The 24,424-nt window shown below is 36.4% G+C and overlaps 1 protein-coding gene across 1 annotated transcript in view; it reads left to right on the top strand.

Moving 5' to 3' along the window:
- Window positions 1-24,424, top strand: part of LOC147381520 (transcription initiation factor TFIID subunit 1-like) — a 56,555-nt gene that overhangs the window by 15,769 nt on the left and 16,362 nt on the right. The window contains exons 4-13 of the mRNA XM_086430310.1: window positions 5,031-5,093; window positions 5,230-5,278; window positions 7,498-7,722; window positions 8,082-8,180; window positions 9,434-9,543; window positions 10,317-10,485; window positions 10,821-11,922; window positions 14,220-14,422; window positions 14,584-14,821; window positions 23,598-23,934. Coding sequence (XP_086286436.1) covers window positions 5,031-5,093; window positions 5,230-5,278; window positions 7,498-7,722; window positions 8,082-8,180; window positions 9,434-9,543; window positions 10,317-10,485; window positions 10,821-11,922; window positions 14,220-14,422; window positions 14,584-14,821; window positions 23,598-23,934 — 2,595 coding nt within the window. The remainder of the gene's footprint in view (window positions 1-5,030; window positions 5,094-5,229; window positions 5,279-7,497; window positions 7,723-8,081; window positions 8,181-9,433; window positions 9,544-10,316; window positions 10,486-10,820; window positions 11,923-14,219; window positions 14,423-14,583; window positions 14,822-23,597; window positions 23,935-24,424) is intronic.

A 24,424-nucleotide genomic window follows, 5' to 3' on the forward strand; every position in this document is an offset into this window, starting at 1 on the left:
AGGGAAGTGTTCCTGTTGATACTGGTAGATACCAGAGATTGGTTGGAAAACTAATCTATTTATCTCATACTCGACCGGATATTGCCTTCTCTGTCAGTGTTGTTAGTCAATTTATGCACGCACCTTATGAAGAACACCTCGAGGCGGTCTACCGAATTTTGAGATATTTAAAGTCTACTCCTGGAAAAGGTCTGTTTTTCAAAAAGACAAATCAAAGGAGTGTTGAGGTATTTACTGATGCAGATTGGGCAGGTTCAGTGAATGACAGGAGATCTACTTCAGGGTATTGCACCTTTTTGTGGGGAAACTTGGTTACCTGGCGAAGCAAGAAGCAAAATGTTGTTGCCAGAAGTAGCGCAGAGGCTGAGTTTAGAGCAATGGCTCAAGGGATCTGTGAGGTATTGTGGATATACAGAATCCTCGAAGAACTCAAGATGACTGTGGAACTTCCTCTGAAGCTGTACTGCGACAATAAGGCTGCAATAAGTATTGCTCACAATCCTGTCCAGCATGATAGGACGAAGCACATTGAGATTGATCGACATTTCATTAAGGAAAAAATTGAAGCTGGAACTGTTTGCTTGCCGTTTGTGCCTTCTAGTCAGCAAACAGCCGACATCTTGACTAAGGGGCTTGCTAGACCTAACTTTGAACATCTGATAAGCAAGTTGGGCATGATTGACATCTATGCACCAACTTGAGGGGGAGTGTAGAAGAATCCGGAAATCTGATCTCATAGAATCAAGAAAATAGGATATTCTTCTTGATTATTCTTGATTACTCTTAACTTTCTAGAATATTCTTGTAATGTTCTACAATAGGATAGTTGGTTTATTATTCTAGAATATTCTTGAAGTTCTAGATTATTCTTGTAATAGGATAGTTGGTCTATAAATACCACTATTGGGGCATTTGTAATGATCATCCAAGAATTCTCAATAAATTCAATTTTTCTACAGATTCAAACTCAGTACAATATTATTGTTAAATCTCATCGGTTTGATAAGGAGGGGGGAATATATATATGATGGGATTCGCTCCCATCTTCATGAGCATGGTATGCTTCACTAGCTGACTTGTCCTTATACTTTTGAGCAGAACGGGGTGACCGAACGTATGAATCACCACTTCATAAACATTGTTCGATGTCTTTTATGAGAAATACATGTTCCTAACGTATATTGGAATATGACAATCCTCACTGGGACTTTTCTTATTAACTACATCCCTAGTCGTACCTTAGAGGGACAAGTCTCTTCATGTCCTTCAACCTGATAGTATAGTTTTTCCCATTACACCTCGAGTCTTTGGGTGCACGTGCTTTGTTCAGGACAGAACTCCTAATCGCATCAAATTGGATGACAAATCTATTCAATGTGTTTTCTTGAGTTACTCTTCTATGTCAAAAGGGTATCGGTGTTATGATCCAATTTCTAATTGGATCATATATACTCTTGATGCTACTTTCTTTACAAATGTCTCATATTTTCGTGCCACATCTACTTTGCAGGACCCGTCTTTTATAGTATTGCTTTCTCTAGTTTTTTCTCCATCTTTGCTGACACTTAAGGTTTATATTCGTTGCTCACCTTCTTTTACATGTGCCGTTTCCTACACCTGTACTTATTTTTGATTTTTGACTCTCACTTGCGTATTGCTATTTGCAAAGGTAAGTCGGGTTTGTAACTGATCATCCTATTGTCCAATTTGTTTCTTATCAGAGTCTTTCTTCTTCTTATCAGGCCTATCCTGCGTCCACTGATTTTATTCGGATTCCTCGGTCTATATTAGAGGTTTTGCGAAACTCTCAGTGGACTAAAGTTATGACTATCGAGATGGATGTTTTGTAGAAAAATAATACCTGGGAACTTGTTACCCTTCCATCTGGGGAGCGTACCGTTGGGTATAAGTAGATCTTCATTGTGAAATATCTCGTTAATGGGACTGTTAATCAATATACAACACGCTTCGTTGTTAAGGGGTTTACACAGACTCCTGGAAAAGATTTTGGTATCACGTTTGCTCTTATTGCCAAACTTTCCACTGTTCAACTTCTTATCTCTTTAGTAGCATGTAACTTCTAGCCACTACACCAACTTGACGTAAAGAATGCTTTTCTGAATATTGATTTGATTGAGGTTATTTATATGGACCGTCCTCTTGGGTTTCGTCTTTAGGGGGAGTATTCTGGGAAAGTATGCCGCCTCCTTAAATCTTTGTATGGCCTGAAGCAGTCCCTGAGAGCCTGGTTTCAGCGGTATGCTGAGGTTATTTTATCTGTGGAGTTTTTTAAATGCCACTCAGAGCATACTTGCTTTATTTGTCGAAGAGTGGATGATTGTTTCACCATTGTCTTGGTTTATGTAGATGATATTATTTTGACTGGAGATGATGCACAGTGGATTGACAGGGTTAATGTGCTATTGGGTCGTGTTTTTGAGGTTAAGTACTTGGGTCCACTCAAGTACTTTTTGGGGATAGAAGTGGTCCAGTTTTCGTTGTGGTATTTCGCTATCTCAGCGTAAATACACATTGGATCTTCTTCAGGACATTGGGATACTTGGTTGTCGTCCTGCTTCTTCTCCTTTGAATCAGAATCGTCGTCTTCAAGCTGATTTTGGTGATCTTTTATGGGATCCTTCTTCTTATCAGAAACTTGTAGGTCGCCTGATTTATTTGACTAACACTAGATCGGACTTGTCCTTTGCGGTCAGTGTGGTCAACTAATTCATGCATACTCCGTGTGTTTTTCATCTTGATGCCGTTTATCGCATTCTTCTCTACTTGAAGTCACGTCTTGGTCTTAGACTTTTCTACTCTTCCACTGCTCAACCTCATTTGTCTTGTTTTACAAATGCTGATTATGCTGGTTCTCTCACAGATAGGGGATCTACGTTTGATTTATGTATTTTTTATGGTGATAATCTTATCTCGTGGAAAAGTTAGAAACAGAATGTGGTTTTTCGTTTTTCTGATGAAGCTGAGTATTGTGCTATGACCCTTGGTACATGTGAACTAATTTGGCTTTGATGTTTTCTGGCAGATTTGGGATTTCCCATTTCTACTTTTTTCTATGACAACAAGTCTGCTATTATACTTGCTTTTAACTCAGTTCTTCATGAAAGATCTAAGCATATTGAGGTTGATATTCACTTTCTCAAGGAGAAAGTTCGATCTGATGATCTTCAGACAGTCTTCGTTCTTTCTTCAGATCAGCTTGCCGATATGCTTATGAAGTCTATTGGTCCGTCTATTACTAATTCTCACCTTATCAAGTTGGGTTTAGTTGATATATTCGCCCCAACTTGAGGGGGAATATTGAAAATAATCTAGTTGCTATTTTAGTCATAATTGTTTAGTAGGGATAGTTTTTTATTTATTTTTTATTTGTAAGGTTTTTTTTGTCTTTTGACTCTTTTAATTAATATAAATTCCTGCCAAGCTCTTATGAAGAAACTTGACATTATTTTTCTCAAAATTCTTCTGTACTGTATTGTGGCTGTGTTAGGTATTTTTAGAAGTTGACATGCCACTACAATCTTGTATAGATGATGGTTGATTTGGAGGTTTCTACCATTAATGGTATGCCAAGCCCTTTGAAAGGAGAGCACACAACTTTTGAGGGAAAGGAGGAAAATACTAATCCTCAAAATCAAACACTTATTTTCAAGTGGTCAAAGCTATCTCCAGATTGTAGGAATTTTTTTTTTTTGAGGATTTATATTCAGTTGGAACCTTGTTGTTAATGGGACAGGATAATGTTTAATTTGTTGTTTTTGTTCATTTATCTGTGGCAGGTCCTCTCAACCTCATAGGAATAGATTTAGTTTTATTTCTTTTAATAACTGCCCGAGTTCCTATCAGTCATTGGACATGTGTCTACATCATATGCTTTGGATAATCTTTGAAAATTACTTCTTTATGCGCACATTCCGTGTTGAGTCCGTTAGTAATCTCTTACCTCATTCTAATTTAGATGGAGAAGTTTGTGATGCTTTTGGTTGGTTTGGGATTTGTTAGATTGTATTGTGGCGGTGTTTTCTTTTCAGAAACTGGCATGGCACCAAAGATCCTCAAAAAGAACATCCGTGAACTCCTCAAAAACTTCACACCGGAAAAAAAATCAAACCCCAATAATACTAATAATAACTTTTTGAAGGAAGTGTTCATTCCTTTGGAAAGCCTGTTGTCCATTTCCTTCCAGATATCCTAACAAACAGTAACGGAAATCAATTTACATAGGATCCTTTCTCTATCAACAAAGGTTTTGATCTGCTAACTTTGAAACAACGTAACTACAGATCTTGAGAAGCACTAATATGTGTGGAACAACTAAGGAAGTGCACACAAATCCCGGAAAAAGGAACAATAAATTAACAAATGATTGACAGAATACCACTAGATTTACATAATAAACAAAAATTTACTGAGAATATACCCCTGGTATGATATGTGACCAATGGTTAAGATCTTTTCCAAGGCTGCAAACCAAAGAAAAAGCTATCTTAAAGGGAACTGTTGCACACTAGTAAACATAAACTGGGAATTCCACACTAGATTGAGGCAATATAGAATTGTAAAACGACTTAACCTACGACATACCATCCTGATTGCAAGCTCAAACCCTTCAGTCCTCATCAGAGAGGAAAAAAGGAAACAATCGATTAGGACTGGTGAGAGATGCTATGATTTGGACTTCTCAATCATAAAATTTTCTCTTGAATCCAAAATGGGACAAATGCCCAGAAGGAACCATAAAGTTTTGAATCGACAGCCCTTAATACATTGAATTTCTTATTGACTCATTTTCTCCATCTTACATGTAAAGAGAGAAAACAATACTATTTCTTTGTGATGTTTTACATATTGTAAATGCTGTAAATTTAATTTTACAACGATTTCATGTTGTGTACTTCTCTTTCTCTACTTTTTATATGTTTCTCTTGCCCTTAAAATCTTCTATAAGAATATTTATATTATTATTATTATTATTGTTTTTTGATGTTGGACGGACAATATTTGTTTCTCAGGACGCAAAAGAGCATCTTGCTGCACTGGCTGACAAGTTAGGTCCATCGCTGACAGACATTGATGTATGATGATTCCCATCATATGACCATTATGCTTATTAGTTCTGTACACATTTGAGGATACTATTTGAGATATGAGTTGCCTTCTTTGCAATCATAGTCTTACCTTCTAACACAACTGAAATTGTTTAATTTGTAGTTATCAATAAAATCGTCACAACAAACACCTGCAGATGCTTCTGAACAAGGTGATTTTATATCTAATTCATTCATTTTCAATGTTTATAGGTAGTAATAGTCATTCACAATGCGACAATAATGTCAGGATATATTAGTGCCATTGGTGAATTCAATACACTGATCTCACTTTTTGTTTGAAAAAAAAAACTGACCTTATTTGAAAAATTATGGTTGAATTTATGTGGTTTTCGATTATGTCAGGATGCTATTGTTTGTTCAATAGGTAATGAGCGATAGGGTTAATTTTTTTTTTTTTTAAATGGCCCTTCTCTATTTGTTTGTTCATTATTAAGTCTTAAATCTCTCCCTTTGTGTGTATGTGTGATAGGGTTTAAATTTGATTTAGGGTGTGTTTGAGAAGGGAGAGTTCTCTGTAAGTGTTGAACTTTCAAGAGTTCAATTCTCCAGGTTCCACTCTTGAAAGTTGACGGTGAGAGTTTATTGTAACCAGGGGTGGATTTAGAGTGGGGGCACTTGCCCCCACAAGAATTTTCCAAGTTTATGAATTAGTGAGCTATTGCGACAGATTTTAGTGGCGGATAAAAAAATCTGTCACTATCGCCCCCACAATTTTTTTTTCCAATCTTAGTTGCCCCTACATGGGCGAAATCCTGAAATCCTGGCTCCACCCCTGATTGTAACTTTGGTATTTGGTGGTTGTGAGAGTTCAACTTTTACCCTTTGTTTCTTTCTGTGTGTGTGTGTGTGTGTGAGAGAGAGAGAGAGAGAGAGAGAGAGAGAGAGAGTTCAATATTAATTGCTTGAATTTGAGAACTTTCCCCTTGCAAAATTGGAGTTTGAATTACGATTTTTTCGGAACACACATTAGGGTTTAGAGTGTAGAAGATCAAATCTCCAGAAGTGAGATCTTCTCAATGATGGCGTCTTTGAGATCTTGGAGAGAGAGAGAGAGGAGAGAGAGAGAGAGAGAGAGAGAGAGAGAAGAGAGAGAGAGAGAGAGAGAGAGAGAGAGAGAGAGAGAGAGACTTCAATATTACTTGCTTGAATTTGAGAACTTTCCCCTTGTAAAATTGGAGTTTGAATTACAATTTTTTCGGAAAATACATTAGGGTTTAGAGTGTAGATCAGATCAGATCTCCAAAAGTGAGATCTTCTCAACTTTGAGATCTTGGAGAGTAGATGGAGATGGTGCTTGGATCTCCGGCGACTCCTTCGAATCCAATGACCTAATTGTTCTTGAACGCGATACACACGCCACACACAAAGAGTTGTAGAACTAACTTTCTCATCGACGTAATCTTCCCATAAGCTGGCTTGGGATCTTTGGTAAGGATCACTAGGCAAACAATGTGGGTTTTTCATTCCAAACCTCATTCGAGAGAATTTGGTCTCTAATAGATATCATAAATTTTCTTTAAAAAATCATATTTACCTAGCTAAAAACCCTAATTAACTAATGAATTACACTATAAGTAATAAAATAGAATTTATAATAAATAACAAGTTTGTAATTTAATATGAATAGTAAACTAAAGTATCATTATAAACAATGAAAATGTAATTTACCAAATAGTAAATTACATTCTCGTTAGAGATTCCTGGAAAATTTGTTCTTCTGTTGGTGGCCTGTCTCTTTTAAGGAATCAGGTGCATGGAACATTGGATGCATCTACATCAACTAAAATAACATCCAAGTTTTCGTTGATGTGCCTTAGGATTTTAAAATAGCTGATATTGACAGTTTGGTTTTACCACCAATGATCTATTTACACATATATAAACATTTGAAGCATTGAGTATACAGCTAACCATCATTATCTATGCCAAATATCAGGGTTCACATCGTAAATGATCTAAAAGGATTAACAATAATAAACTGATATTATTTGGCTTAATATATGAAATGCTAGCATGTTAAAGTTCTTTTGCACTCATCGAAGCTATGCTAAACACTGATCACCTTAACCTTGGAATTATTTTCCTTCACATTTTCTAACAGTTTGTTGAGGCAAAATATTAATCTACCTCATATGATTATCTTAAGGATGATTCACTTGTTTTTTGATAGGTAAATGCTTGGTTAGTGACTGATAATAACGTTAGTGGTTAGGGTTAGTGGTTAGCATAAGAAGTATGGGTTCAAGGGGGTTTGAACCTAGGACGTGGGAGCAACTCTCCGCACGTCTTACCCCTTAGCTAAGTGGCACTTCTTAAATAATTCACTTGTTCCCTAATGGCTATGTTGGTTTGTTTTTCCTGTGGGTAGATTATGATGAAAAGGCTGAAGATGCTGTTGACTATGAAGACATTGAAGAGCAGTATGAAGGGCCTGAGATACAAGCTACTTCTGAGGAAGACCATTTGCTGCCAAAACAGGAATATTTCTCTGCTGGAGTTTCACTTGTTAGTTTGGAGCATAGAAAATCAGTTTTTGACGATGAAAATTATGATGAGGATGAGGATTTTGATGAGGAACAAAAAGTGGTGGATAATAGTTCAGAAGCACAATCCATTTCTTCAGCAGGTGAGACATATCAATGGTAAACAGATCGACATGTTGGTGGTTTATTTTAGAATATCTTGCTTGTCTCATACTGTCTACCTCGGTGTCTCAATTTTCAATTGAGTGAAAATTACTTTGAGATCAATTCTTTAAACCATTAAGCCGCATTGAAATGCCTGAGGAGTTTCCCTTCCTCTCGTAGCTTCACTTTGTTGGTGTTTTTTTTTTGGTTTTATTAATGACTTTGTTGCATCATATTAGAAGCTTTTATTTTTCCATGATTTTCTTAAATGAGATTTTTTTTTTTTTTTTTCGTATTTTCTATTCCATCTTACATCTTTTCTTACCTTGTTTAGAATTGGCAGGTACGCTTCGTTTGGAACTTAATTTGGAGCACCCTTGCGATGTGATTATCAAACAAAATTTACAACCCTCCCTTGAGAATGGTTAGTTGAATATTTCTTACTATTTCAACCCTATACCCATACCCCTTCGCTGCAACTATTATTTTTTGGCCAACCGAGCCATCTGCTTTGTCTTTTTCTCATTCTCCCAACCCAAACTTCCTCTTTTTCACAACGAACCAAGCCTTCCAGAACAGAGGCATGTTTCTTCACAGACAAAAAGATCATTCTAAGATAATTCTACCTCTTTGTGGGTCATCTTGTAGATTTTTTTTGAGTTCTCTTTGTTGTTTCATTTTGTCTATAAGTTATAAGGATCATTAACAAGAAAAGTTAATAGGGCACATGATCGGACCTCCTATGTGGTTAAGTTTAAAGACATGAAATTATTTGAATTTGTTTGTGCTAGCATTCTATTGATGAGAAGATAATCGGTAGTCTACTTTGTATGTCATTTTTTATATATAAATAATATGTTTATTTAACTTTAGGAGCTATAAATGTAATATTGTTCAATTAGTGATTCTTCCATGCAATTATTTGAAGAGCATTTTCTTGGTTGTGTGAAATAGGAAACACATCTAACATGTATGTCAATGCACATAATTTTAAAGGTTGTGAGTCGAGACTTTGGTTTATATAAACTTGAATGGAGAAACAAGTTTCATTCAACTGCAGGTGCCAGATAGCTTAGTTAGTAAAGTCTTTGGGGTGATGATACCAGAGACTTGGGCTCAAATCCTGCCAGCACTGAGTTACTGAACTTATTAAAAACAGGCTTAACAATAAATATAAAATGTTTCATTCAACCGACCTGGATTTTTTTTGTGTGCTTTAGAATAGATTCACCTTTTTCCAAAAAGCTACCCATTTAACACCCCTGTAGAAAATGTTTAGAGAACTCTAAAATGGGTCCACTTTTTGTACCATGCTGCGCTAATAATGAGTCCATGACCATATGCACTCTTACAATGCCTTTTTGTTGCCTTCTCCTTCTTTCCCTTGAGTAGTCACTTTGAGGGCTTGAGATCCCTTTGAATATGAATCCATACCCCCATCCAATGTAAGACAATTTTATCTAGGAAGGCTACTTTTGACAATCATTAATATAATTCTTCCATTCTGTCAAGTAATTCTTATCTTGGTTAAAATGTTATTATCAAATAATTATATATTTGTTATACTTTTACTACTATATTTTCTTTAATATTTGGACACTTAGCTCTAATTCATCTGTGACTCTTTTCCCGACATTGCATCACAAGTTTGAATACTTTCATGTTATCTTTTTTCAGGTGAGGATCTTGGAGTATTTTCTGAGGAAGAAGGGCCTGTGAATAATATGCCTTCTCCTAGATCTTTTGATGCCGAAAGACTGGCTGTTGATTTGGAGGATTTTCAGGAGGTTAGTGTACAATAGTAGTAGTATTTTTTTTTTGGTTGAAAAGCATAATATATTGATAAAATTCCTTGGAGTTGAGACCTTTTGTTGTTACAGGAAATAAGTGAAAATGGACTCATGAATTACATGTGTTTCTAGTAGAAATTGTTAGTGATGACAGACTGGTGGCACATACATTCAGACCGCAACGATCCGGCAACTTAGATTCAATTAAAATATGACACGACATGGTGAAACGATATTGAATGGTTGCCGAACTACCTCAGCATGTTTGTACTACTATTAGTATCATGTTGATATGTAATAGCTAAAATTTTATTAATCAAAGAAGGGCGAACCTGATGACATATTTGAAAAATAGTGTTGAGCAAGGCTCCGACCCCAAATCCACACAAAAATCAAGACTCGTGTACAGTATTTCCCAGTCTAATTATGACCTTCAAATCTGACCCATACACTCGTGAAGAGTAGCAGAAAAATACAAGATTGGGATTTACTGGCAACGAGCAGTTCTACACCCACCTGTGTCTTTGAAGATCGTCCTATTTCTTTCCTTCCAAATAGCCCAACAAATGACAAAATGGATCAGTAGTAAAGATTAGTAGCTCAATACAAGAGTCAAGATTTATGTTTTGCTTTTTTTTTTTTGCTCTTCTAAAATAGATGTAGGCATAAAAAAAAGACGTAGACACATCTATACTCACGCATTTCCTTGTGTTCTGTTCACATGTATTTACTTTTTCTACACCCTGGTGTGAATACACTTGATCTGATAGGATGAACCTGAAGTTTTGGAGGAGCTTTTTAATAAAGAAAGTGCAACTTCATTGCCTATTTTGTGTATGGAAGATGGAAAGGTGGTCTTACGTTTCTCAGAAATTTTTGGTATTCATGAGCCCTTGAAGAAAAGGGACAAGAGAAACCACCGGTATCCTATTCGTAAAGGTATGTGGTCACATTTGGATAATGCCATTTTCATACTTAGTCAATGTTTGTGAGTTTTTGTTGTGATTTTTAAGAAATTCTTTCCAGCATTGACATAATGGAGGATTGATCTTTGAGACGATGGAATTTGATAGATTCATTTTTTTCTTAATTATGGTTGTAGCACAACAAGCTCTATCATAGCCATCTTTCTGGCTTTGTGGTGACAATTTTTATAAAAACAGATGAAGTTTTATGTTTATTAGCAAATCTTTAACTTCTCTGTTTCCCTCTTTTATGTGTGTTAGCATGGTTTCTTTTGTTTGTAATTTTTGTGATTCTTCAAATGCTTCCAGAGAGTTATAAAGTCATAGATGCTTCTGATATCGTGGAGGAGGATGAGGAGGAGGCTTTTCTACGGGGCTCCTGCCAAGGCTTATTTACTAAACAGCCGAATTTGACCCAATATAATAATGCATTGGTGAAGGATGGTGATTCACAATCAGTGATGGTTGGTGTTAGGCATGAGTTTGATATAAAGCCTACACAGGTTGATGAGCATTGGAAAGATTCATATCTCAGTGCGGAGCCAATGAAAGAGAGTGTAACTGTAAATCTGACTGCAGGATGGGAATCACCTTCATGTCCCCGATTTTACCCTCTTGATCAGCAAAACTGGGAAGATGAAATTATTTGGGACAATTCTCCTCTTGTGAATCATGAGTCCTCCGAGAGTTGCATTATCTATGGACCTGAGTCTGAAGTTACTAATAGAGAAACAGAATTGGAGGTTGGGCAACCAAATTTGGGGTCAGAGTTCCAAATGGAGCCAGATGAGAAGAATCATAGTCTTTTTCTGCGTACCTGTCCTATTCTACTGGAACCCTTTGGCTCTAGAAAATTTTCCGATTCAGTGTTTTCAGAAAAGAATCATCCCCAACTTTTGAGGTTAGAATCTCGTTTGAAAGTGGATGATTCAAATTATTCAGAAGTGAGAAAGGAGAATGACACCAAAAATCTCCAGAGGGGTGATGCCATAAGGAAATTTAACAAACTTTCCTTGCAAAACACAGACATGTTGGAAGGGTCTTGGTTGGATAAAATTATATGGGAACCAGACCAATCTATTTCAAAACCGAAATTGATCCATGATCTTCAAGATGAGCATATGCTTTTTGAAATTTTAGAGACCAAGGATAGTAGACATCTTCGCTTCCATGCTGGGGCTATGATAATTACTCATTCTGTGAAGGCGTGCAATGGGGATTCTTTTGATCTACCCGGTCAAGGGTTGGCATCTGTTGGTCGATTCAATATTTCGAATGACAAGTACTATTCCAACAGGAAAATCTCGCAGCAAATGAAATCACATTCAAAAAAACGTGCAGCTCATGGTGTCAAAGTCCTGCATTCAATACCTGCACTGAAATTGCAGACAATGAAACCGAAATTGAGCAAGTAAGAATCATTTTTTCCCCCCAATAATTCTATTTTACTCTTTGTATCTATTTTACTCAAGGAAGGTGTTATGAAGTTTTGAAGTATGTGGATAAGTTCACTGAAATGTTTAGCTGGCCCATCTCACTGTTTATTTCAGATGAACTGTAAAATTGAAATGTTTAGTTCACCTTTTTCTATTGGATATTAAAACTGAAACAGAATAAATACATTCTCGTCTTTAATGTGGGTTGTCATGATACTAAAAAAAAACACGAGTTTGACATGAAACTAATACCTTCAGCCTTGCATTGCTGGTTATAAGCCCAGATGGAGAGTTGCCTCATGTTGGCAAGAAATTTTTTGCCAAATCATTTCACATGAATCCAAATTCGTTGTCTCAGCTCTAAAGCACATGGTTGTAGATTGAGGTGAATGATGGGACAAAATTCATCTTGCCGACCTTAAACAGTTGCAATAAGGCACTGGCATCTTTGTCTTGAAAAAAAAGAGAGGAACATTTATACTTTTGTTCAACTTTTGTAATATGGACATAGACATGTTCTCATTCTTGTTGATGTTGTATCAACAAAGATGCATGTGTCGTTACATCCTTCCACACATCTGGATGGGTTATACAGTGTTGTCACCTTTAATTTTTAATGATGAAGCTATAAACAGTTTCTAAAAGGGTCTTGGTGCATTCTATCCTCCTCACACTACTTTATTACGTTGTTAATGCAAATATAATTGGTTGATTGTTGTCCTTATAGATTTACTTATATTTATTAGCTATTAATTGCTGTATGCTGTTTATGAATGTGAATGTTTTCTGTTAATTATCAAATGTTTCTTTCCTTAATTTTATTTTAATAATATATAACTAAAATATTATACTACAATTCATGTAGGACATGTTTTTAATTTTCAGATGTGGTATGAGACGCCTTGCATCAATCTGAGTCTCCAAAGCACATTCCCATTTTAGTGTTATATAGGTCCTTGTTGGTTTTATTATCTAATCCGTTGCATAGTATTTGATTCCAAATTTCTAGTTCATGAGCATATTTGGGAACCTCAGAATCTTGACTCTGCTTGAAAGTCAGATGGGTTAACTCAGAAACTCAACTTGATTTTGAGCAACATGAATTTAAAGTTATTATTATGTTACATTATATCATGTTATAAACAAAATAAAAACCTTTTTGATCATCATCACATCATTGAATCCTTATCCCAAAGATCTAGGTTTGGCTAAACGAATCCTGTTCCTCTGTTCAGTTCTGTCCAGAGCAATGTCTTCTGTTATTGAAATTGTGTTCATATCTTCTTTCATTATCTCAATCCACATTATTTTTGGCCTTCCTCTCGCTCTTGTAGAACCTTCAACTAGTATATCCCTCAGAAAGAAGGCAAGAAAATTAAAAATGACTTTAGCACCATGAAACAAAGCATAACCATCTGCTAACAATCTGAATCTAACCCAAAAATGATCTAATTACCCCATATGTTGTCACTGATGTTTGAGTCACTTTGTGAGGCCCAAAGCGACCAAACATTCACCAAGTATAGTGGCCATTGTAGGTCCTGGAGATATCTACGAAATGAGTGAGATACTGAAAATAGACATCCAGGTGAGAAGTACACCTATTGGAAGTCAACTGCATCGTAGAGGATTTTCCCCTATGTTGAGTATATATTTTCCTCCACTTTTGGTTGTGCCATACCCCAGTTAAACCCTGTGATCCTCTTATATTCGTAGTTCTCCCCCTCTCCAGCAGATCGGGCTTTTGGAGTTGTTGGTTGGTTAACTTGGTCTCGGAGCGCTACGTTTGTATAGGTCATGCGATCGATTCTTTCCACCCTTATGGGTGAGGGGGAGTGTGGAGTGTATATTTTCCTCCACTCTCGGGTGTGTCATACCCCTTTTATATTCGTAGTTCTCCTCATCTCCAACAGACTGGTCTTCTGGAGTAGTTGGTTGGTTAACACCCTACAATTGTTAAGTGCAACCAACCTGTTTGGAACTAGTCTGGGTTTGTTTTTAGACATGAACCAATTTCTTGATTGTTATTGTTGATGGATGCCATAGTGTTGCAAAATTTTATTATCACATGCTTACAGTATATCTTCTAACCCAAAAGCTGTGCTTTTGAATTGATCTGCTGGAAATTTGCTCCTCTGTTTCTTTTTTTATATTCACGAACTTTCTTGTTCCTAGTGTGTTTTTATCATTATCAAATTGCATCCTGTGGTCTATGCACTTCATACTTAACTATAACTGTCGAGCCTGATTTTATTTATTTGTTTTTTTGCAGTAAAGATATTGCTAATTTTCATAGACCGAAAGCTCAATGGTACCCCCATGACAATGAAGTTGCAGCGAAGGAACAAGGCAAGCTATCTACACAGGGACCCATGAAAATTATATTGAAGAGCATGGGAGGGAAAGGGAGCAAACTTCATGTGGATGCCGAGGAGACAGTCTCTTCTGTCAAAGCAAAAGCTTCAAAAAAGCTAGGCTAGTCAAGTCTCTTTCTTTTGCTAACTGTTTATTGGCCAACTATTTTCGGACATTCCTATTTAAAGTTCATAAAAACTCAGACTTTACTGCGTAACTGTTGTTGACATTTCACAATGGTCAATTTCGTGATAAGATATGTTGAAACCTTGCTTCTGCAGATTTCAAACCATCAGAAATGGTAAAGATATTTTACTCTGGAAGGGAGCTTGAAGATGTAAAAACTCTTGCCACACAAAATGTTAAACCAAACTCTGTGCTTCATCTTGTGCGCACAAAAATTCACTTGTGGCCAAGGGCCCAAAAGTTGCCTGGTGAAAATAAGTCTTTGCGTCCTCCTGGAGCTTTTAAGAAAAAATCAGACCTTTCTGTGAAAGATGGACATGTCTTCCTAATGGAGTAAGTTACTTCCAGACTACATGTACTCATTTAGGTTTAACTTGTTTGTTTAAGCTGTATAGATTTATAAACTTCTACGTTTGTAGTGTTTTGAGTTATTTCAAATTCTATGTTACCTTACATTGTCTTCTTTATGTGTTTAGCAAAATTTGAAAAAAAAAAAAAAAATTGTCTTCTTAATCTATAGTGTACTATTTACTTTTGCTTAACTACGTTGTTTGTTATGCCATAATTGTGATGTTTTTATTTATAAGTATAATGGACTAAGGGTATCTTTGTCCATCCAGTTGATTTATGTTAATATGCATCACCTAGTCAATTGGAGGAGAGAAAAGAAGAAGAGAAGAAAATAACGATTAAGAGAAGGTTATTGTGTTGGTGGGCTCATAAACACCTTTTATTATTTTTTTGATTGATAAAGATGAATTTCTTGATAATCAAAGAAAGCGAGGGTGGTTGAGGGGACCCACCCTAAACAAAGAAAACACCTTTTATATGCCCATAATTGTGTGTTGGGGGGTGGGGGGGGGGGGGGGGGGTTAAGAAAATAGGAAAAACAAGTAGTTACTACACCCTCTACATACAAGTAGTGCCTTCTACATTCTCCTACACTCCCCCTTCAATTGGAGGTCTGGAGTATGTATGTCAAAACTGGCCAGCTTTATCACCACCACGTCATTTTTGTTATTACATCTCTTATAGATGCCCCCAATTAGGTCGATATTTCCATTTGGGACTCCTAACTCTCCCAACACATACCAGATTAACTATCTAGGTACTTTATGGTATACTCTCTTTAAGTCTAACAAAACCATAATAATGTTTTTTCCCCCTATATTCTCTAAACTTCTTGATACAAACAGACAACGAAAACGACAGAAAACAGAGAGAAAAACAAGTAGAGACGAGACCATTACAAGAATTATAAGAGAAGTAACTTCTCTATTGCAAAGAAAAGCATTTTCTATAATCGTAAGCAATTCTAAAAGCGTAACATAATAAAAATTCTGGAGCTCATGTGGTTTTTATACCACTCACAACTATTTAAATAATAAAAGTCTAAGCAACCCTCAGTACTTATAATTAAGACCATACTTTAAGTGGACTACTCATAGTACTGTTGCTTAATTTTTATGATAAATAGTGCCTAAAATAACCCAAAAGTGTCGAAATTTAAATACAAAATATTGAGCCTCCAAGCAACATCATATGGGGGACTCATGAGATCCAATAGTGTACCCTCCTTCCCAAGTTTGGAAGAAACTCAACCCTATTGAGTTGGTGAGATCATAATACTTCCACATGTCTTCATATTTGTGCTTCAACTTATTCTCTGATTGGGACTTGTCTTTCCGTTGCACTAGAAATTAAGAGAAAAGGTGTAGTGTAGAAGTAACCACATAGTATTTGGTATCCATAGTCATTTTGGATAACCTGCTCATCCTTTTAGAGCATTCAACTTGGGCTTAAAACGGGTTGGGTTGGATCCGAATATGCGTATATCCATATCCGGATTTTTTAATCGGTTCCAGATCCGGATCCAACTCAGATCCTACTAGCTCAAATGATATCTAGATATCCAGATCCGATCCGACCAAATTAATTGATTTGGGTCGGTCAAGTCGGATAATTTCAAACAATTTCGAGGAAATTTGCTAAAGGTCTGGCCAGAAGGTGATTTAAACTCAAGATCTCTTCCTTTTTGAAGAGAGGTTTTGATCACTACGCCAACACTTGTTGGTTGATGAAAGATAGCTTAAAAAATATAAAAATATAACATATAAAGTATATATCATTCGGATATAGAGATGGATCCGTATCCGACTTGAATTTGACTCGGGTCAAAGGACATCAACCCATATTTTAATATAGATATACTTGAAGAAACCAAATATGCTAAAATCGGATTCACATCACTCGGATTTCAGATAAATCCGACCCATTTTAAGCCATACATTCAATTTGCACAAAAGCTCTCTCCATTGGTGTTGCTAACAATCATTATCAAGTATGAACAAAGTGGTGTGCTTCTAGAGTACTATGTTAACAATTCATGAAAATAATGTGGGAGTAACCTTACTATGTGGTAAACTAAGGGAAGTCAATTGAGATGTTTTGGTCATGTGCAACGAAGGCCAATTACGTCCGCAATTAGAAGGAATGTGCAAGTTGAAGGTTCTAAAAGAGCCAGTGGAAGGCCAAAAGAATAGATTTGAGAGTTTTAGGGTTAGGGTTTTTGTGGAGAAGAAGAAAAGAGATGGAGAAAGAGTTGTTTTATTCTCTCTCACTCATATATATATTAACATCGTAAGAGTGTTACTAATAACAAAATAACCCTTGGAAGATGGAAAATAACTAAGAAACCCTTATAAGAATTTTTACACTCCCCCTCAAGTTGGTGCATATATATTTTTCATGCCCAACTTGTTAACAACGCTATGAAAAAGTAAACTACCCAACCCCTTAGTAAGGATGTCAGCCAACTGATCTTTAGTTTGCATGAATGGAGTACAAATGTGTCCAGACTACAACTTTTCTTTAATGAAGTGCCCATCTACCTCAATGTGTTTAGTTCTATCATGTTGAACTGGGTTATAAACAATATTAATGGCTACCCTATTGTCACAATACAAACTCATCGACCCATGAATAGGAAGGTTCAATTCGATTAAGAGGATTTGAAGCCATAAAAGCTCGCACACCCCATGAGCCATAGACCTAAACTCAGCTTTTGCATTGGATCTTGCAACATTGTCTGTTTCTTACTTCTCCAAGAAACAAGATTACCCCAACAAATGCGCAATATCCAGAGGTGGAACGACGATCTGACACTGATCCTACCCAATCAACATCTACGTAGGCTTCAACATGCAAACTACCATGACAAGCATATAATAAACCTTGTCCAGGAGTGGATTTTAAGTACCTTAGGATTCTATAAGCAGCATCTAAATGAGTTGCAGTTGGTGCATGCATAAACTGGCTTACCACACTAACTGCATAAGAAATATCTGGACGGGTTAAGGTGAGGTAGATAAGCCGGCCCACAAGTCTCTGATATCTCTCAACACCAATGCAGGACTCAACATTGGACTCACGAAGCCTATGGTTTGAGTCAATGGAAGTATCACAAGGCTTGCAAACCATCATACCTATTTCATGAAGGAGATCCATAACATACTTCCGCTGCGAGATGAAAATACCCTTCTTTGATCTAGCAACTTCCATCCCAAGAAAGTATTTCAATTGACCCAAGTCCTTAATCTCAAACTCCTTTGCTAACTGGTATTTTAATTTTTTCATTTCATCATGGTTATTACTAGTCACTACAATGTCGTCAATATAGACTATGAGAGTAGTAATTTTCTCATTGGAATGTTTAATGAATAATGTGTGGTCAGCTTGGCTCTGCTTGTAACCATACCCCACCATGGCATAGTGAAACTTTTCAAACCATGTTCTAGGAGACTGTTTCAAGTCATATAACGTCTTTTTTATTCTACACACTTTTCCTTCAACAGCTGGACATTTAAAACCAGGAGGAGGTATCATATACACTTCTTCTTCCAAGTCATCACGCAAAAAAGCATTCTTCACATCAAATTGTAGCAATAGCCAATCTTGATTGGTTGCAAGGGATAACAACACTCTAATAGAGTTCATTTTTGCTACCGGAGTAAATGTTTCACAGTAGTCAATGCCATAAGTTTGAGTGTAACTCTTGGCGACAAGTCTGGCTTTGTACCTGTCCATTAATCCATCTGGGCGATGCTTCATAGTAAAGATCCATTTACATCCCACTGGTTTCTTTCCTCTAGGAAGAACAATCATAGTCCAAGTATTATTCTTCTCAAGGGCCTGCATTTCCTCCTCCATTGCCTTTTTCCAACTTGGTTGAGACAGGGCATCAACAACACTACGAGGAACAGATATTGAGGACAAAGCAATAGCAAAAGCGCGATAGGAGGAAGACAAAGCAATGGGAAGATTAGAATTATCAACTTTAGGAGTAGGGATATTACCTTTGACAGATGGATTTGGGGAGGATTCTTGGTTGGGCTCATGAAGACTCTTTAGTGCCTTTGTCACGTTGAGAATACATTAAGTAATTCTTTATCTTCTTGAATAATAAGAATCTCCCCCTGGCCATTATTATTGCCAACTTGTAATTCTTTCTCTTGTATAATAGGAACCCCCCCTGACCATCATCACCACTGTTATGACCACTATCAACATTGTCAGAAGGAAGAGGAAGAGGACAAGACAATTCCTCTTGGGGAAAAAATCTCTCTACAAAAAATGTTTTGTCTCCCCCTGGAGAGATGTGTTCTAAGAGGAATAAAAGATGGTAGACTCAAAAAATGTTACATCCATAGATACAAAATATTTACGAGAAGGGGGATGATAACATTTATAACCCTTTTGATTAGAAAGATACTCAAGAAACACACATTTGATGGCTTTAGGGTCAAGTTTGGTGCGGTCAGCTCGAGAAACATGAACAAAACACACACATCCAAAGACTTTGGAGGGAATGAGAAATACCTTATTAGGAGAAAACAAAACCTCAATGGGAATTTTAAATCCCAAGACACACGAAGGCATGCGATTAATAAGAAACGTAGCAGTTAAGAGAGCATCCGACCAAAACACTTTCGGTATATTCATAGTAAATAAGAGAACTCTAGTAACTTTCAATGCCACGCCATTTTGTTGAGGAGTACTTACACAAGTGGTTTGGTAAATGATACCATGCTCACTAAAAAATGAAGCTAGGCCATCGGACATGTATTCTCCACCATTATCAAATCTAAGGATTTTAATTTTTACACAAAATTGTGTTTCAATCATTTTGTGAAAGAGTTTAAATACAGAATACACTTCACTTTTAGCTTTGAGTAAGTAAACCTAAGTAACACGAGAAAAATCATCCACAAATATAACGAAATAATTAAAATCACGTAATGAGGTAACTGGGGAAGGTCCCACACATCGAATGAACAAGAGAAAAAGGTGAATTGCTTTTGTTACCACTGGTAGGATAAGAGGCTCGACAATGTTTAACAAATTCACACATCTCACATTGAAGATCTGACATAGAAATAGAACAAAATAACTGAGGAAACAAGCGTTTAAGCAACAAAAAAAGGGATGGCCTAGGGGCTTATGCCATTGTAATAACTCCTCAAAACGATGGCCACTCCGAATAGTAGATGGAAGCTTCTGGACTGAGGTAGCAATCCGTGATGGGAGATCCAAAAAATAAAGTCCTCTTTTCTCATGCCCCGTACCAATCATCCTCCTCGTATCCAAGTCCTAGAAAACACAATGAGAAAGAAAAAAAAACGACACTACAATTTAATGATTTCGTGATATGACTCACAGAAAGGAGGTTTAAAGCAAAATTAGGGACATGGAGAACAAATAATAAGATCATAGATGGATGAGCAATAACACTACCCTTGCCAGCTATAGAAGAATAAGAACCATTTGTCCCTACCAGAACAAATATGATAAGATGAAAAAAATGAAGACATACCAGTGATATGATTCGATGCCTCTGAATCAATAACTCAAGAGTTGTTAGGAGTGGAAACAGATGCACTGAAGGCTGAGGCCAAAGTATCTGAGTAAGCGACCGCAAATGTAGAAGCAGTACTAGGAGGCTCCAATTGAGCCATAAAACGCTGAAAAGCCTCAATCTCACATCGAGAGATGTTAGTACTATCAGATGCCTGTGTTAGAGTTGGAGTAGGCTCTAATGTCTCCATGGAAGTAATAGAAAGAGCGCTTGAACCCCTTCCACTATTGTAACGACTACCTCCTCAGCCAACGGCGAATGAACCTCTATGTGATGGATGGCCATGAAGATCCCAACAAGTATCCCTAGTATGGCGAGTAAGACTACAATTGTCACATTTCAACTTATCTTTATCATCAACAGTTGTCCCTGAATGACCACCGCCTCCAGCACGACTACCATTGCAGCCTCCTCTTTGGGACATCAAGGCTAAGGCTGATCTCTCATAAATGGTAGGTTGGAGCATAGCATTACGACAACACTCCTCACGATGCAAGTACGAATATACTATAGTTAATGATGGAAGAGGCTCATTTCCTAGAATTTGAACCTTGACTTGTTCGTACTCGGAGTTTAAATCAACAAGTAACTCAAATACACGATTTTCTTCAACCAACTTCTTATACGCAATAGCATTGATAGAGCAATGGGCCCGAAATGTTTGATAATGATCCAACTCTTACCATAGACGTTGGAGAGTGGAGTAATATGTAGACAAGGGCTTATCACCTTGCCTCATCTGTCAAATACTATGGCGCAACTCATACACACGACCTGTGTTACCTATTTATGAATATGTCTCTGTAACTGCATCCCATATCTCCTTGGCGGTTTGCAAAAATAAGTAATAACTGCTAATGTCGGGTTGCATAGAATGGAGAAGCCAAAGCATAACAATAGCATTCTCTGCATCCCATCTGTCAAAGATTGGACTTCAGAATTATGAATTGGTAAACTACCGGTCAAATATCCCATTTTGCCTTTTCCTTTAATGTATAGTATGACGATTTAGACCAAGCAAGGAAATTATGGTCATCTAGCTTCATAGTAGTGATCTGAATATTAGGAGTAATACTTTGAGGATTACTCATACTCCCTTCACCATTCAAAGGCACATTCGAAGACTGACTAATCTCGGACATTGTAAAAAGCCTTTCGAAAAAAACAACAAACACTTTGTGAGCACGAAATACACTCGACTAGATACTCGAAATTGATGTACATTTCACCCGATGGAGAAATACACTTATTATTCTCTTTAACAACACATGGCAAGCATTAGAATATGAAGAACAAGTCAATCTAGATAAAAAAAAATAGCACAAGAGATCAGATTTGTATTAAAAACACAATTTTCAGCAAAAAAAAATCAGAAAAGGCGTCCAAAGAAAGGATCACTGAAGCTTCAATATCTGACCAATCGATCAACGGCTACCACCATTAGATTCCTCATAAAAAAAAGACCAAACTACTCAAGTCCAAACTCAGAAGCAAGTAATCAAAATGAACAAACAGAGAGAAAATGACAGATCTTGAATTTTTATCATTTTTGTTGATTTTTCACTAAAAACATCATAACTTGCTCAAAACAACTCCAAATCGCATGAAACTTGTTTAAAAAATTCTCTAAAATCATCCTCTCTTAGAAACAATCAGAAAAAAAAAAAAAATCAAAATATCCGACGAAAACAACGTCAAATGATGTCAGCACACCGGCTGCTGATGTCATCAGACGCAGCAAGTAAGAGTCTTCTGGTCTCTCTCATTTTTCTTTAAATTTGTTTCTAAGGTCCTTTTTGATCTTGAGCTTTGATACCAAGTAGATTTGAGAGTTTTAGGGTTAGGGTTTTTGTGGAGAAGAAGAAAAGATATTAAGAGAGTTGTTTTATTCTCTCTCACTCATATATATATTAACATCATAAGATTGTTACTAATAACAAAAGAACCCTTGGAAGATTGAAAAGAACCAAGAAACCCTTATAGGAATTTCTACAAAAAGAACTTGAATTGAGATAGTGAGGGTGTATATAAACATATTTGAGTTGAAAGTTTTATTTTGATAGTGTCGCTTGTTTGGTTTATAGTTTTCAAGGAGTTTAAAGGAATTTTCTTTGAGGACTTTCTTGTAAGGTGGGATAGAGTTTGTAATCTTAGCGAAGAGTGGCTCTTGTTTTTAGGGTCTTGTGTTGTTTTGTGGAGTGTGTCTTTTGTAATGATGGTCACCTCAACCTCTATTACCTGTTTTTTTTTAATAAAATATATCTTTAATAAAATATATATATATATATATATATTTTTGAATGGAGGAATTAGATATGTTCAGCCAACCCCAAATAAGATTCGTTCAGCACAACCCAAATTTTTGGTACAAGGCTTTGGCATTTATGATAAATTCTGCTTTCTATTGTTACCTATTGGGCTACTCAGGGTTCCCTTAGACGCGTATTGTTTTTCATTGTCTTTTCTTGTCTTGCTACTTATCAGTAGCAACATCTGCTCCTCTGCCACCTTCATTCTATGTATCTGTTGTTTCTTGATTACCCAACTAAAATGATGAAATCACAAGAAAGAAATAATATAAACAAAATTGCAAGTTTGCAACCCATCCACTATATGTTTATATTGATTTTTGAAGGTATAACGATTAAATTTTTTGGATGAACTAAGAAGTGAACAGTGGTAGGAACTCCACCCTCTCTCTCTCACTCTCACACACACATACATAGCTCAATGTTAGTATCTTATTATTTTATATTTGGAATGTCTGTTTTCAGTGGTTGAACTATCATCTCTCGGCTATGCTCTCTGTCCATCACCTTCAAATCATATCATCTGACTTTGTTTTGATTTCTTTTTATATATATTGGGAAGCATTCGAAGGCCCCAAAGAGAGCCAAACATTTTTCAAAATATGGGTTAGAAGTTTCGGAATGGACTGATTTTTTGTGAGGATGACCTCCTCACCATAGAGATCATACTCATAAAAAATCATCCCATTCCGAAACTTCTAAACCATATTTTGAAAAAATGTTTGGCTCTCTTTAGGGCCTCCGAACGCTCCCCATATATATATATATATATATAACTATAGTCAATTTATTATATTAGCTATTGCTGTTACTACTTTATGTTTATTTCATGGTTGATTATTGAAAGATATCATCTCACGACTCATATTGTTGACGATTTTTGCAGGTACTGTGAAGAAAGACCTTTGATGTTGGGAAATGTTGGGATGGGTGCAAGACTCTGCACTTATTATCAAAAATCGACCACTGGTGACCAAAATGCATCCTTGCTTCGCAGTGGCAGTAGCAGTCTAGGGAATGTCCTCACACTTGATCCTGCAGACAAATCCCCTTTTCTCGGAGACATAAGACCTGGTAGCAGCCAGTCATGCCTTGAAACAAACATGTACAGAGCACCGATATTTCCCCATAAATTGTCCTCAACTGACTACTTGTTGGTTCGTTCCGTGAAGGGAAAACTTTCCCTTAGACGCATAGACAGAATAGATGTTGTTGGACAACAGGTTAGTTATTTATTCTTTATGAATGCCGCTTTTACATTTACTCTAATTATATAACTGCATCTTTCATTGATGATTTTCTTTTTGATATTTGAAATGGTGACATGGAAAAATAAACAGTGCTTGAAATCCCTATTTGTATGCAATTTGTTTACTCTTGCTTGGCCGTGTTATTAAAATCCGGTCTTTGGTTTGCATTTCACTGAACATAACTATTTTTTTGCACTTGTTGAAAGTTGTTACTCTTTGCATATTACTTGTCTTATGAATGTTCTACTTATATATGATTATTATGCTTGTGTGCTCGGATGGAAGGTTTTAATTGTCTTGCCATATATCATTAATAATTAGTAGGTCTTAGATCATGTGTTTTGCTCTTTTTTTTCACCGATGTTATGCAATTTTCTGATTATGGTTTTCATGTTTTATTGGGTGAAAAAGATGTCTTAAGTGCTTGGGAGATTGAGAGGAGAAAAGTCCTAAATCATTTTAG

This window comes from Akebia trifoliata, unplaced genomic scaffold (assembly GCF_017979445.1).
Source record: "Akebia trifoliata isolate Shusen 1 unplaced genomic scaffold, ASM1797944v1 Contig00379, whole genome shotgun sequence".
NCBI classification, from domain to species: Eukaryota; Viridiplantae; Streptophyta; class Magnoliopsida; order Ranunculales; family Lardizabalaceae; genus Akebia; species Akebia trifoliata.